The following is a 16,620-nucleotide window of genomic DNA, read 5'->3' on the forward strand; positions in this document are numbered from 1 at the left end:
ACACATCACTACCTCATTCTGTAGACATGTGCCTTAAATGGGAAAATGTTGTAATAAGACAATGAACTCATTTATACACAGATTGAAATTTATAGAACAGACTAAACTAGACCTGTGGCTGCATCTCTAGTAAACTATATTATACTGTATCTATGGAAGGTCAACAATCCTGAAAATTGTTTTCTACAGAGATTTCTAAAATCAAGGGCTAATATCACACAACAGGAAGAGTCAAGCCTGACACATGAAGGATGCTACTGCTTACCAGGGGAGGGGTAGGGAAGGGAGACACTATACTTGGTTTTACTAATAATGAAGCTTTCAGTGTACCTTGAAAGTATTGTATTTGTGCCTCTACCAGCTTGTATTTCCATGGTACCACCAGCAGGTTAGATTTTGGGATAGTTACGGGTGATGGGAATGACCCTCATTTTCATTTTAATTTATCATTTGTATTGTGGTCTGCTTTGGAGAGATTCACCCTCTTTATTTGTGCTGGAGATTTGTCAATGTTACATAATCAATTGGAAATTTAAAATTTCAGTTGTCACTGGAACAGGAGGTAATGGGTTCTTATGACAACTTTGTTACCCTCACTTTAAGGAGACTGCCAATCACTTCCTTTTGTCTCCAGGGCATATAAACAATATAAATCTTCCCATGGGGGCAGACAGAAACCATAAACAACATGACAGTTTAGCCATTCCGTACTGTACAGAGTCAGCTTTTGCCAACCCTGAAAATATAATTTCCCTGGTTGCTAAGCATATTCACTGGCTTCAGTACTTTGAGTCACTGACTTGGAACACTTATGCAGATTAGACATTCAAACTTTACTTTTAATAATCTGCATGCTTGTTTCAGGTTAATGACTTAAAATACTGCAGGCAGTTGCAACCGAGTAGTTAGCATTAAGGATGGGCTCAGGCGTGTTCACAGCTCCACATGCCCGAGCCCACCAGGAAGCTTACACTTTGCAGCGCTAATCACAGACAGTGAGACATTTCCCGATCCGCCACTGTACAGCCCGGGAAATGTCTCCGCCCGTGATTAGCGCTGTGCACTGCAGTGTAAGCTTCCTAGTGGGCTCGGCACGTGGATCTGTGAACACGCCTGAGCCCATCCTTAGCATTTTTTCATGAAGTTAGCAATGGTACCCTCCTTATTTCTCTCAGTAAAGGCTTTCAAACTCCTGCACCCCAACTGCTTATATGCCCTCCTGTATTATCTTGTAGCCGAAATATATAGCATAGGCTACTTTCATATACATATTACCAGAAGAATGTAAGATACCCTGCTTAATGGCTGAATTTGCTTTCTCCGAACTTTAGAATGTAGTAATCATTTGTGATGTAAAAAATAAATAAAACAAAGCTACAACATGCTCTCATCAAGAGTGCCATCGTATTTGATTTAACCACCAAGAATGATGTCTGGGATATTCAGAAGTGCTACAAAAAGCACCTCTTACCAACAGCAACCAGATGCATGCTTGGTTTAGCTAATACTTTGGACGAAGTTTAAATTTATTTGGCTGCTAGAGCTGCACGATTTTGGGAAAAATGAGAATCACAATTTTTTGCTTAGAATAAATATCACGATTCTCACGGCGTAACATCATCTTTCACAATGTACAAAAAAAATTGGGCTAACTTTACTGTTGACTTTTTTTTTTAAATTCATTAAAGTGTTAAGTGTAATTTTTTTCAAAAAAAAAAAAAAAAAAAACTGCACTTGAAGACCGCTGCCCAAATACAGTGCAACATAAAATATTGCAACAACCACCATTTTATTCTCTAAGGTCTCTGCTAAAACACACAATATATATATAATTTTCTAGCAAAAAAAAAAAGATTTTAACTTGAAACCAACAAGTGTCAGAAAAAGGTTTAGTCTTTAGGTGGTTAAACTTCCCTCATTTACAGACCAGAGTTCATTCCTTTGATCTAAATAACAAACGTTACAATGTTTATAGTTAGCTCAGTGGCTGAGCAATGTTGTGAAACTTGGCAGACTGCCTGTTTTTTTTTTCTCTTTTTGACAGCTGTAGGCTTGAGCAGAGAACTCAGAATAGAATGGGAAAATGCTTTCTTAGGATCGCGAGGGGGAAAGAATCGCAATCTCGATTCTTAATGATTAATCATGCAGCTAGGTGCCATTTATTATTTTTCACTTTGCCAGAATACTCTAATAAAGCTAAATTCCCAAAGTTTTAGTTTAAATAACAGGACTTATTTTAAAACCACTTAACAACCGGCCCATAGCCGAATGACGGCTACAGGGCGGTTGCTTAACCTCGGGAGGGTGTACAGTGACGTCCTCCCAGAATTCCGCTCTCGCGCCCCCCCCCCTCGCGCACCCGAGAACATCCGTGACAGCATCACAGATCTCGGTAAACAGCTGCTGATCGCGGCTGTTTACCATGTGATCGCTCGGTTAAATGACAGAGCGATCACATGTAAACCTCTCTCCCCTGTGTACCGATCGGTACACAGAGGGGGTGGGATCGGATGCCAGCAGCGCTGTGGGCTGGATGTGTAATGCCCACAGCGCTGCTCTGTGACACAGAGCCACATCCATCCATCCATGCTCAGAAATACTCTGCAATACCCTGTGCAATACCCCGCCATACTCTGCCTCTGTATGTGGCCAGGCTGTGGAAGTCTCACACATGTGGTATCGCCGTACTCAGGAGTAGGAGAATCTATTTTGGGGTGTCATTTTTCGTATGTACATGCTATGTGTTAGAAATATTGTATAAATGGACAACTTTGTGTTTAAAATTTTTTTTTTTAAAGCACCCCTGTCCCCGTGTGCTTGCATGCAGAAGCGAACGCATACTTAAGTCCCGCCTACATATGAAAACTGTGTTCAAACCAAACATGTGAGGTATCGCTGCGATCGGTAGAGCGAGAGCAATAATTTTGGCCCTGGACCTCCTCTGTAACTCAAAACAAACTAACCAGTAAAAAATTTTAAAGCGTCGCCTATGGGGATTTTTAAGTAGCAAAGTTTGGCGCCATTCCACGAGCGTATTTGTACTTTTCTAGCATGTAAGGATCTCAAGAAATTAGATAGGCCGTCAGTAATTCAGGTGTGATCAATTTTCAGATATTGGCACCATAGCTTTTGGACTCTATAACTTTCACAAAGACCAAATAATATACACCAATTTGTACTTATTTTTACCAAAGATATGTAGCAGTATAAATTTTGGCCAAAATTTATGAATAAAAATTACTAATTTGCTAAATTTTATAACGCAAAGAAAAATTCCTTTTTTTACCGAATTTTCAGTCTCTTTTCTTTTATAGCGCAAAAAATTAAAGACCCAGCGGTGATTAAATACCACCAAAAGAAAGCTCTATTTGTGTGAAAAAAAGGACAAAAATTTCATATAGGTACAGTGTTGCATGACTGAGTAATTATCATTCAAAATCTGAGAGCACCGAAAGCTGAAAATTGGTCTGGTTATTAAGGGGGTTTAAGTGCCCAGTGGTCAAGTGGTTAAAAACTCAGCCGGAAATGTTGGACTTTGTTTTTCCCCCTTAAAAAACAAAAAAAAGGTTTCTTATTATAGTGCGTTAGGCCAGCTATAAGACGTGCAGGTCTATGCTAGGGTTTGATCTCAGGGATGAAGATTTTTCTGGGTAACAGGGTGGCATGGTGTTTCAGAAATCCACTCCTTTTCCAGCCAGTGACAGAGGAACTCGTTGAAATGCATTGCCTGGCACGGACATCACTACACATCAGCAGCCAGTGGCTCCAGTTCTGCTGCCTCTGTATTTCTTATAGCCAGCCTTAGAAAGTGATCCTCTTCTGCTCACTCAGCTCTGCTGCTGGCCAAGGAGAGCTATGAGATAGTGACTGGAACTCTGGAATGAGCATTCAGCGGTCCTTCTCTAATCGCAAGTGGAACAGAGTACTGCTAGTTTAGTTTGCAGTGCACGTAGGTCTGTTGCACCCTGCATCTCTGTTTCTTATACTGACTACATACACAGATGGAACATCCATGTCAATCTCCTGACTCTGGGTTGCAGGATTAGTGCTCATTAGAACTGACATTATTTTCTTCTGACAGTGCCAAAATAGACTTCTCTTTTTTCTAATTCAGTTCCATACTTAGTGCCCTGGCATAAGGAAATCACTTTTCATAAAACATTGTTCTTTAGAGTATTATTTTTTCCAAGGCCAATGTCACACTGGTAATTCTAAGACCTCAAAGAAGCTTCTGCAGCATCGCTCCCACAGATGCAAATGATACTCTGCATCTTTTATTGCAGAAAGGAAGCAATGCTGTAGAACCAGGAAAGTATTCCATTAAGCAACCCTGTTTCTCGAAATTTGCAAACAGTGACAGGGCTGCTCATCTGACATGAGCCAATGGGGTGAAAATATTAGGCCTTCTATTAAAACACATTTACAACCTTCAATAAATGTAGAATTTTGCAAGTATTCTGCTCGGTTCTGCTTTTGAGTGTACTCATGCGGGAGTGCTTCCAAGCCGTGCTGTGTGCATTTATAGACAAACACACACACACACACACACCATGGCTTGGCCAGGTCCCCCCACTCCCTCCTCACAGGATTTAATTCTGCTGCTCTCAGAGGCTCCTTTGAATGCAGGAAAGAGAAGCAGTGCTGCTGCACATGGATTGAGAGGAGCCTCAGACGAGTGTTTAGGGGTGGCTGTGGGCGGGGCACAGGAAGGTTCTTTTTTCCCCTTAAGTGGAACTTTAGACAATAAATAAAAATAGGTGAACAGGCAGGATTTTTTAATGCAGAAGAGACATGCTATGTTTCTTCTGCTTAAAAATTACCTACCTGCCTGCCCCTGCAGTGAGCTCCTCATGCAGGGGAAAATTGTAGAAATTTGGCAATGTTGAAGCTGACGGAACTCCCATGTATGCGCGGGAGTGACGATATCCCTGCTCAGCTTGCTACCTAGAAGCCGGATGCTCGAGGATGTCAGCAGCCGGTGGGGAGCTTCAGGATGTTTCATTACTGGAGCCAAGGCTAGTATAGTTCCGCTTTAATGCAAAGAATGCACCAAGATAAAAACACTCTTGGTTTTAGAAACACTTTAAGACAAGGCATTTTCTGGCACTTTTTGTTTACATGTGAAAATCTGATTTTTTATTTTTTTTTGCAAGAAAATTTATTAGAACCCACAAACATTAAATATTTTTATAAAGCAGAGGCTAGAGAATAAATTGGTGGGTTTTGCAATTTATGTCACATGGTATTTGTGCAGTGATTTTTCAAACGCTATTTTTTTGGGGGGGGGATTTACACTTTTTACATTTTAATGCAAAAAAGCACAATACATAACCACATTTTTTTGTAAAATATTAAAGATGATGTCACGCCGAGTAAACAGATACCATGCCACGCTTTAAAATTGTGCACGTCCACACAACAGTGACAAACGATGTAAATTTGACTATCCATAGGAGACGTTTTAAAAAGCCTTCACAGGTTACCACTTGTATAGAGGAGAACTACTGCCCATGATCAGACATTCATAGTGATACCTCACATGTGTGGGACGATCGCAGTTTGTGTGTGTGCGGGACCGACGCACGCATTCGCCTTCTTGAGCTAGCATGAGGGGACGGGGGCACTTTATTTTTCTTTTTAAAATTACAAATTTACTTTTTTTTTTTTATCACGGTTAATGGTGTCACAGGGGTTGTAAACAACCCTTGTGACAGCAAAAGGGATGTGACACGTACTCTTTATGGAGGGATCTGGAGTCTATAGGACCACAAATCCCTCATTTGTACTTAAAAGCATTCAAAAACGCCAAGATCGGCGTGCATGCATGGTTGTCTCATCATTTTTATTATAAGTCACCTAACATTGATAGAACAACTTAAAAGTGGTTGTAAAGGTACATGTTTTTTTCACCTTTATGCATTCTATGCATGAAGGTGAAAAAACATCCGACGATATAAAAGATGATGTCATCGGCTCCCGCTGCTGTCAATCATATCAATGACGCGGCACACCAGGGGGCAGGGCCGCGTGATACAGTCGGCGGCTATAGCCACCGACTGTATCACGGGAGCCCACCCGCAAGCTAACCCCCTTGGGAGAGCGCTTCCCAGAACGGGGGTTAGCTAATGTAGGGAGGAGCCAAGACAGCCGCTGAGGGACCCCAGAAGACCAGGATCGGGGCCACTCTGTGCAAAACAAGCTGCACAGTGGAGTTAAAACACGAGAATTCTGGAAAACAAACAAAAACACTTTATATTTTGTTTTGTTTTAATATAAAAGAATGGGAAAGACAAATTAAGGCATGTGACACGAGATGAAACTGGACCAACATGAGGAAAAAGAATATTACAATAAAATTTGTTTAACCATTTCTGAAGTCATCAAGAAGTGTCCATGGTATCTCCTTCTGCAAACAAATACAAAAGAATAATATGATTAAAGAGGACTGACCGAATCTGTCTGCCTTTCAAAGAAAAGAGAAAATAGGTCATTTTTTTGTAGATGATCCGCTGATACTTAAAACATATCTACTAAGCAAATAAACAGCCCCACAGCAAAATTCATTTTGGGCTCCAAAACCTTTTCAATACCAAGAATGCCTCTGATGGGGCACCCAAATCTTTTCTATACCAAGAATATCTCTGATGGGGCGCCCAAATCTTTTCTATACCAAGAATACCTCTGCAGCTGATTTGATATTAAGTGCAGGGAATAGAAGGAAATATTGGCAGAATTGTGGTGAATTTTACTTTTATTGTCTGGCTTTTAAGATTGTGTCCTTGTGCACCTCCTGATATTGTACTAGATGGGATTAATTATGTTAAAGTACCCACTGACCTGTTGCCTACCTTCTTTCCTGCAACTCCTAAATCAGTTGCTGTAATACAGCTAATCAAAGCTTTACAAGGAATGTTCAGTGTTCAGTTGATGTTTTCAGTGCTGCATAGATGGAGTGAACTAAACTTACTCATTTCATTGAACATAAAGGCATCCTGGTACTCTTTCATGTACTGTGTTGATCTGGATTCATCAAGAAATAGAGAATATACTCGCTTAATGTCATCTACTTGGACCTCGCTGCCCTGAAATAAAACAGACCTTAATTATCAGCTGGCTGCCATACATAATTCATGTAACAATGAAGTATACACAGGAGGTTATTTACTAAAGGGAAATCCACTTTGCACTGCAAGTGCACTTAAAAGTAAAGTCGCTGTAGATCCGAAGGAGACATGCAAGGAAAATAAAAAACTGCATTTTAGCTTGCACATGATTGGATGATAAAATCAGCAGAGCTTCCCCTCATTTCAGATCTTCCCCTTAGATTTAGAGCGACTGCACTTCCAAGTGCACTTGCAGTGCAAAGTGGATTTGCCTTTCGTAAATAACCCCCAAAGTATTCATTTACACAGAGTCAATATAATGCACAGACACAACTCAAACATTTACATCAGTGCTTGCCTCTACAGAAGTTTACAACTGAATGTCCCATTAGGATGAAACTGAAGAGGGAAAAAAAAAAAAAAAAATGTACATATTGCTGCCGAGATGATTAAATCATCTTTCATACAAAGCCATCACAGAACTCCTAGCGCTGGTCCCTCTGCTGAGGCGATGGGCCTGCCTGACATATAACCACTTTCTCAGTCAGTAATTTTATAACCACTGGCACTCATTGTGTTAGTGCCTAAAGCCTGGCAGTTCAAGATGTGGGGCTAGGGTGTGCCTATGATCCATAACCACAAAGTGATAACTAGATTTAGAGAAGTTTTACACAGCATTCCAGGGTGCAACAAAAGTAGCAAAATGCATTGTGCCCTTATTTAAAGCCACAGGTATGCTTTAACCACCTCAATACTGGACACTTTTACTCCTTCCTGCCCAGGCCACGCATGCAACACCACACCCATATGAAGATTTTATTAGGGTTGCACTAATACAGAGTATTTTCATGAGTACAAGTACTTGTGAAAATGGTCCGCTGCCCAAAACCGATTCTTTGCGCTGTGATTTGTGTCCATACAAAAAGAATTAGTGCAAATCACACTGCAAAGGATTGCATGCAGTTCCCAGTAACGATGTGGAGGGATAGGGGCGGCGCACAGGGCACTGAGGATGGTGGAATCAGCCACCGGATCCAAGCAAAAGAAGAGACGGGCAGTCTGGTCGGGAGGAGGGCATGTTCCACCCATAGCTGGCCGGGAGAGGTTGTGGTTAGGGGGGGGGGGGGGGGGGGGGGATTGTGGTGAGCCCAGTGCCCGCACAGACATTGCTAAAGATCGGCTCAATATGGCCGCCCCTGGGCTGCTGCTCCTCTGCTCTCCCACTCTACCAGACATTACATTGTCCCAGGACCACCCAGTAGCAGCAAGAATCTACCCCAGTTGGCACCCCACGGTATGTGCACCCTCGTGGGTGGGGATCTGGTGCAGGGGAGTGTTTCCTGCTGTACTTAAAGTGGTGGCGAGGGGGTGGGGTTTGGCAAAGGGGGTAACACAAGTAGATGGGGGGTACTGAAGTTGGAGAGTAGGGAAGGGAGCACGTGAGCGAGCTTAGGTGCCATCTTCTGGGCCCAATTTGAGCCCTAGTGATCTCCCGCCCTGTGTATTCAACTTCTTCGGTTACATGTCAGCCTGCCCCCGTCAAGCTGTACCCCCCCCAGTTCCTTGGTAGTAGGGCTAGCCTGGCATGGAATGGGGCTGGTGGTGTCAGCATGGTCATAAGGTGCCATCTGCCTAGATAAAGCCATGTAGCCCACATGCACTGGAGATGTAGGAACAAAGCATTGCTGCACTTAAATGGCACTTCTCTGTCTTTCTATACTGGGGTCACACAGGAGCGGTGGGGGAAACCGCATACAGTTCGGATAGGAATCGCACCGCATTCCTGTTCAAATCGCATGTGATTTTTTGCAATGTGATTTGAGCCCATTCTTTTTGTATGGCCTCAAACCACACTGCAAAAGTATCGGTAAGTACTTGACCAAAAAGTATAGGTACACATACTTGCCAGTAAAAAAACTGGTATCAGTGCAGCCCTGGTTATCCCTTTTTTTGGAGACCAATAAAGCTTTCTTTTGGTGGTCTTTAAGCACCACTGGGTTTTTTTTTTTTAGTTTGTTATAAAATTTTGCAAATAAGTACATTTTCTTCTTCACCGATGGGGCTTCAGTGCCCTGATTATCATTGTAAATATTGTACTCACTGTACCCTGAAAGATCGACTCTCCTTTCCTCACATGCTGTCTGTGTGAGCAAAGGAGAGCCAATAGCCAGAAAGTCTGTTTACAAGTATGAGCTGTGATTAGACACAGCTGATCATATGGTAAAGGGCCACTGTGATTGGCCCTTTATACCGATCTTTGATCCGCTGTGTCGGAGGCACACAGTGATCACAGGCACTTCTCGATGCGCACTCCAGGGGGCACGGGAGGCGCGTTCTCGGTACGTCGTCCCAGGACGCCCTCCCAGAACTGGAGAGCCGCTATGTAGCTGTATATCGGCTATAGCGCGTTAGGAAACATGGTTAAACCACCCCTAATGTTGTACACTTTGGGGAGTCCTGTATCTCTCTATAGTTGGCCATACCTGTAGGCGTGCAGGTACAGTATCAAACTGAGGTACAAATACTCTTCAAAAAACACTTTGCAGTTACTAGAGTAGAAGTTACTATTTACCATGAAAGTTTTTGTATTTTGATTACGTAAAAGTACACATAAAACCCTCAGTGTTCATTAACTCACCTTCCTTTTCCTACAGACGAGGCTTGCAGCAGTGATAAGCTGCATGGAGTACCTCAGAGAGGTTTCTAGACCAATCCGCGTCAATACAGTGTAAGCATCTTCACTCATGTCCACATCCTCCTCTTCACACCTAACACAAGAGCAAGAGCATCAAATAATGATAATGTTCCTCACTGGAGACTAATGTTGGTTTGTGGGAAGAACAGGTGTACTGTTCAAAACTGTGACCCTTCATTCTAGCTCAAGTCATGTTGGAATCTGTCAACCTCAACACCATTCTTACTCCACTGTACTAAGGTGGTGTGCATTTTTTTATTGTGGTACACTGGTTCAAATTTGTGTTCTGTCCTGAAGGTTACAGTTTGCGTACACCAGCATTTGTTCAGAAATGCCTTTTTTCCAATCATGTCAATGGCAAGGCAAAAACGTTTGATGCAGCTAATGTAAGGTACACACAGGCAAATATTGGCTGTTACAGTATTAACCGGCTGACTTTCGGCCCATGTGTAAAGCTGTCTGTTCGAGAGAAAACTCATCTCATGACCGGCTTCTGTCGAACGAGCATGCTTGAAAACTATCAGCTGATCGGCATCTGATCCAGTGCTTGCAGCCAATGACCACTGTGTTCTGGCGGGGGGGGGGGGGGGGGGGGGAGGGCAATAGGTCAGTGGGGGAGATCACTGTACCAACATAGCTTGTAACCGATGCATCCGTTTTTCTTTTCGTTCAACCCGCTGGGTTGAGCGAAAATAAACTTATAGTGTACCAGGTTTTAGAAGTCCAGAGGCACCTCCAAAAAGGTAATCTGAAGCATCTGACAACTCAATCCCAACTTGAAAAGAAAATGGTAACATGCTACATTTGCTCATCTACACAATCTCCACAAAAACACTGGAAATTAGCTGCTTGTGACAATGCTGAGTCTTCTATGTGCTCCAGTTGTTGTCTTCGCTGATCTCACATTTTTAAAAATAAGGACAAATGGTCATAACTGTAAATGTTGCCGGTTCCAAAGCCACAATATTATAGTTCTTAAAAAAAAAAAAAAAATATATGAACTAGAAGCAACTATTCTGGCAATCACGGCAAAATAGTTGGGTTTGTGACACTGGAAACAGAACTTTCAAAAATGCCTCTCTGCTAGCAAACATGTGGCTCAATTTTTGCTATTGTACACAAGTCACCTTTTAATAACTTGCCTAGATTTATTATCACATATAAGCCATTCCTCTTGTTGGAGAAAGCCTTTTATTAAATTATAGAATTGAAAAAAAATTAAATATACTATACTAAATGCTGATCTTTTCTAATAAAAATAAATACAAAAAAAATAAAAAAAGGATAAAAATATCAAGACATGCTTATGTAGTAATACTTATTTGGAAAATAGGTAGAGTTACATTATATAGTAATAGAGTCATTCAATAACTAACTTTCCTCAATGCAAGCCTCACCTGATCTTCAGGATCTGTTTGGTTTCTTTCTCATTGTATGGCGAAGTGGAAATAATTAGTAACCGATCCAGTAAATCGATGGGAATACCATGTGGACTCTGGTAGTTTGTGCCACGAATCCTACATATAGAATAAAAATGTAAGTACAAATAGCTAAAATTGGGCTTCCAAAAGGTATATCCTTTGTTCAGATGTGCTACTTTTACAAGAAACCTCAAGGGCACCTTGTATGGCAGCACCATAGAAGTCTGCAGGTTATGGCACTCCAACTACAGAAAAAATATTGTGGGAGAATATGCTTCTGACCATACTTGTGAGCCATGGATTCAGACAGCAGTCTCTAGCTCAGACCTCTGATCATATTTATCTAGGTCATTACTACAGCTACACATGCTGATGGATAAAAAATAAATAAAAGTCAGTTATAGAAATATCTTATCTTGTGATAAACCAACTAGAAACTATAGGTTTTATTTTATTTCACACCAATTCACTGAAGTAACTTATATAGAATTTTGTTTAGGCAGACAGTGCAAAATCATAAACATACATTTTTTTTTTCTTACCTAGTAATACCTCTGTTTGTAGCCATGATGAGAACTGGAGCCATATCACTTTCTAGCGCTCGATTTAAGAAGGAAAAGCATTCGATATCCAGCATGTGAACTTCATCAATGAACAGCACCTGATGAAAGACAAATAATTAGTACATTGATCAGACATAATTGCCAACAGTAGTGCATTTTTTTTTATTGTTTTTAATGGACAGCCACTGTACACATACGATCTTCCTGATCCCGACGTTCTGGAAGAACATACCAGCAAGTCCTCCAGGAACTGCGCACTTGTGCACAAAGCTCTGTGATCACAATTCACAGAGTAATAAGACACAACGGAACACGGGTAAAAAAAAAAAAAAAAGGTACAAAGCCAATGAGATTGGCTCTGTACCTCATGATCACCATTACCAATCACAGCATGTAAACAAAGCCTGCTGTGTCTCACTTCAAGGCTGGTGAACAGGAAGCGCGCGCGGGCACACACAAACACACACACGTGTGACAGGAGAGAAAGCCTATTGACACCCAGTCAGCACCAGTGATATGCAGTAACAGTGCCAATAATAAATAAAATCCAATGTTCTAATCTCATTCTACAGTATATGTAAGCCCTGCCCGGTCTGATCTGACCTGTATATTAACCTCTCACCTCCCTTATTCTGCACAATCTGTACATTAACTCCTTTGTCTCCGTCCTCCCACTGTATGTCACCTGTAAAAAGGTCTTGGAGGTGTCAACTTTTCAAAAAATGGGTCACTTCAGGGTTTTTTTTTTTTTTACTGTCCTGGCATTTCTGTTTGGCATGTTTTATAACAGAAAGTACATTTTTTTTCCCCTGTTTTTGGCCTTTTTACTGTAAAAAAATATAAACCCAGTGGTTTGTAACTGTGAAAATGTCACAGTGCTGAAAAATGAAAAATAGCCTGGTAGTGCATGGGGTGAAACATGCTGGTACTGTGTTGGTAATAAAGGCATTACACAGGTGAATCATGAAGTAGGAATGGCCGACTTACCCCTGGGATGATCTCCGCTTTCCCTTCTTCTCTCCATTCTGCAACCTTTGCATTGATTTGCTCCCGGACCTCTGACTTAATTTCACCAGTATCACCTGTACAGGCAATAATTTGGGAATTTATTGAAGTGTAAAATCCATAACAAAAATATGAGGCAAAATGATAAATACAGAATTTAAATAAATACCACAGTAATAAATGCCGCCCCCTCGTATATAGTTCAGAAACCTTTTTTTCCCCCACAAGAGCTGTGATGTTGATGAGTTCATATAAACTCAACCTAATCTAATAAGAAATGTTTTCATACAAGGATCACATACATTTTTAAAAAACACAAAAATAACACATTTCTAATTGAAACCAATTATAAAAATACATGAAAGCTATGTGAATCTTGTGTAAAAGATTTATAGATGCACCCATAGTGCTGCTATGAGGATACAAACGCTCCTCTACACAAAAAGGTGAAAAAAGGTGCGAGAGGAACAAACAATTCATGCAGCAACAAAGTTACTGAAAAAGAAATGAGATGATCTTTTTTCTGAAAATGTATTTTAATATTGGTTGATCCACAAACAAGCAGAGGTCAATATAGATTTTAAAAGTGCAGGATGAAGGAGAAGGCTATTTTTTGAAATATTGTAAGCCAGGGCCTGACAGCCTCTAGGCTGGTGTCCATGACCATTGGAAACTTCAGGACATAGCAGTGATAGCCGAAGCTGAGCTTCTGACAACTTTTTACCAGAAAGGAAATGAGCAAAAATTTTTAAAGAACGAAACAGACAAAAATAAATAAATAAATAAATAAACTGAAGTATTTTTAGTATTTCCCTTTGTTCCAACCCAACACACCGTGTGTGGAGGAGGAGGAATGCTGCCTATGACCCCCAAGTACACCATCCCCAGCCGTTAAACATGGAGACATTATGGAAACATTATGCTTTGTGGGCATTTTTCTGCTAAGGGTACAGGACAACTTCATCGCATCAAAGGGACGATGGACGGGGCCATGGGCATTGAACATAGGTCGTGGATGGGTATTCCAGCACGACAATGACCCAAAACACATGGAGCGGCTCAAGAAGAAGCACATTAAGGTCCTGGAGCGGCCTAGCCAGTCTCCAGACCTTAATCCCAAAGAAAATATGTGGAGGGAGCTGAAGGTTTGAGTTACCAAACGTCAACCTCGAAACCTTAATGACTTGGAGAGGATCTGCAAAGAGAAGCGGGACAAATTCCCTCCTGAGTGCAAACCTGGTGGCCAACTACAAGAAACGTCTGACCTCTGATTGCCAACAAGAGTTTTTCCACCAAAGTACTAAGTCATGTTTTTGCAAACGGGTCAAATACTTAATTTCACTCATTAAAATGCAAATAAATTTAACTTTTTTGAAATGCGTTTTTCTGGATTTTATTGTTGTTATTCTGTCTCACTGTTAAAATAAACCTACCATTAAAATTATATAGACTGATCATTTCTTTGTCAGTGGAGAAATGTACAAAATCAGCAGGGGATCAAATACTTTTTTCCCCTCGCTGTAATCTAAAGAATACATTTTCTTACAGCTTGCTTTCCATACATAAGCCCCTAACTCTATTCTGGGTGACATACCAGAAAACAGAGCAAGGAATCCCTGTGTCCTGCTGTTAATGACATCAATTTCATGTAATGACACAGTATGAACCACTTCTTTACGTTTCTGAAGTTCCCCGTCAGGACACTGTACAAACTTCGTCTAAACCATGAAAAGGAAGGAAAAAAAAAAAGAAAGGAAAAAATCAAAAACTGTAATTCAATACTTTGGCGTATTCCTAGAAAATCTATAAGTGCCCAATGATACTGTTCTCATACCTGTGATCCCATGGCATCATAATCCCGAGCCCTGGTGAATGCACGACCCAGTTTTGTGATCTTCCCAGTGGCCTTATCAATGGTTATCACATCCCTAAAATATAAAAATTCCATTATTGCATCACAGGTAACCTGTAAAAATGTTGAAAGCGTTGCCTATGGAGATTTTTTTATGTGCAATGTACATGTGCAATTTTAACCACTTGACAACTGGGCACTTAAACCCCCTTCCTAACCAGACCAATTTTCAGCTTTTGGTGCTCTCACATTTTGAATGACAATTACTCAGCCATGCAACACTGTATCTATATGAAATTTTTGTCCTTTTTTTCACACAAATGGAGCTTTCTTTTGGTGGTATTTAATCACCGCTGGGTTCTTTATTTTTTGCGCCGTAAAAGAAAAAAGACCGAAAAATCTGTAAAAAAATGCATTTTTCTTCATTTCTGTTATAATATTTTGCAAATTAGTAATTTTTCTTCATATATTTTGGCCAAAATTTATACCGCTACATATCTTTGGTAAAATTAACCCAAATCGGTGGATATTATTTGGTTTTTGTGAAAGTTATAGAGTCCAAAAGCTATGGTGCCAATATCTGAAAATTGATCACACCTGAAGTACTGACGGCCTATCTAATTTCTTGAGACCCTAACATTCCAGAAAAGTACAAATACCCCCCAAATGACCCCTTTTTGGAAAGAAGACATTCCAAGGTATTTAGAAAGATGCATGGTGAGATTTTTGAAGTTGTCATTTTTTCCCACAATTCTTTGCAAAATCAAGGTTTTTTTTTTACTTTTTTTTTTTCCCACAAAATTGTCATATTAGCAGGTTATTTCTCACACACCACATATGCATACCACAAATTACACCCCAAAACACATTCTGCTATTACTCCCGAGTACAGCGATACCACATGTGTGAGACTTTTACACAGCGTGGCCACATACAGAGGCCCAACATGCAGGGGAGCACCTTCAGGCGTTCTGGAGCACCCAGGCCAATTCTGACATTTCTCTCCTACATGTAAAAATCATCATTTATTTGCTAGAAAATTACATAGAACCCCAAAACATTATATATGTTTTTTTAGCAAAGACCCTAGAGAATACAATGGCGGTCATTGCAACTTTTTATCTCGCACGGTATTTGCGCAGCAATTTTTTTAACGCGTTTTTTTGGGGAAAAAAACTGTTTTGTGCTTTACAAAAACCAAAACAGTAAAGTTAGCCTAATGTTTTTGCATAATGTGAAAGATGAAGTTATACTGAGTAAATAGATACCCAACATGTCACCTTTCAAAATTGCACGCGCTTGTGGAATGGCGCCAAACTTTGCTACTCAAAAATCCCCATAGGCGACGCTTTAAAATTTTTTACTGGTTACATGTTTTGAGTTACAGAGGAGGTCTAGGGCCAAAATTATTACTCTCGCTCTACCGATCGCAGCGATACCTCACATGTGTGGTTTGAACACGGTTTTCATATGTGGGCGGGACTTACGTATGCGTTCGCTTCTGCATGCGAGCACGCAGGGACAGGGGCGCTTTAAAAAATTTTTAATTTTTTTTTATTGTTCATTTTTATTGTTCATTTTACTTACTATGCTTTTTTCCAAAAAAAAAAATTTTTTGACCACTTTTATTCCTATTACAAGGAATATAAACATCCTTGTAATAGGAATATGGCATGACAGGTCCTCTTTACAGTGAGATATGGGGTCAATAAGACCCCACATCTCACCTCTAGGCTGGGAAGCCTGAAATAAAAAAAAAAAAAAAAAAAAAACGATCCTGGCTTCGATCGTAGCGGTGAGTCGGTAGAAGCGCGGGAGGGGGGGGACATCCCCTCTCGCCTCCCGTAAGAACGATCAAGCAGTGGAACAGCTGCTATGATCGTTCTCATGGTGTAGGGAATCGCCGGCTGAAAAAGCCGATATCTGAATGATGCCTGTAGCTGCAACCATCATTCAGATATCTCCGCACAAAGTCAAGGAC

At 40.8% G+C, this 16,620-nt stretch overlaps 1 protein-coding gene across 3 annotated transcripts in view; it reads right to left on the bottom strand.

The window, feature by feature from the left end:
• Window positions 1-6,249: 6,249 nt before the first annotated feature.
• Window positions 6,250-16,620, bottom strand: part of RUVBL2 (RuvB like AAA ATPase 2) — a 63,066-nt gene continuing 52,695 nt past the window's right edge. For all 3 annotated transcript variants that reach the window (XM_073602829.1, XM_073602830.1, XM_073602828.1), the window contains exons 8-15: window positions 14,622-14,715; window positions 14,382-14,505; window positions 12,770-12,864; window positions 11,762-11,880; window positions 11,196-11,315; window positions 9,742-9,871; window positions 6,968-7,082; window positions 6,250-6,406 (exon numbers count right to left, since the gene is read on the bottom strand). In XM_073602829.1, coding sequence (XP_073458930.1) covers window positions 6,381-6,406; window positions 6,968-7,082; window positions 9,742-9,871; window positions 11,196-11,315; window positions 11,762-11,880; window positions 12,770-12,864; window positions 14,382-14,505; window positions 14,622-14,715 — 823 coding nt within the window. In that variant the 3' untranslated portion in view covers window positions 6,250-6,380. The remainder of the gene's footprint in view (window positions 6,407-6,967; window positions 7,083-9,741; window positions 9,872-11,195; window positions 11,316-11,761; window positions 11,881-12,769; window positions 12,865-14,381; window positions 14,506-14,621; window positions 14,716-16,620) is intronic.

The sequence above is a fragment of the Aquarana catesbeiana genome, linkage group LG10 (genome assembly GCF_042186555.1).
Source record: "Aquarana catesbeiana isolate 2022-GZ linkage group LG10, ASM4218655v1, whole genome shotgun sequence".
Lineage (NCBI taxonomy): Eukaryota > Metazoa > Chordata > Amphibia > Anura > Ranidae > Aquarana > Aquarana catesbeiana.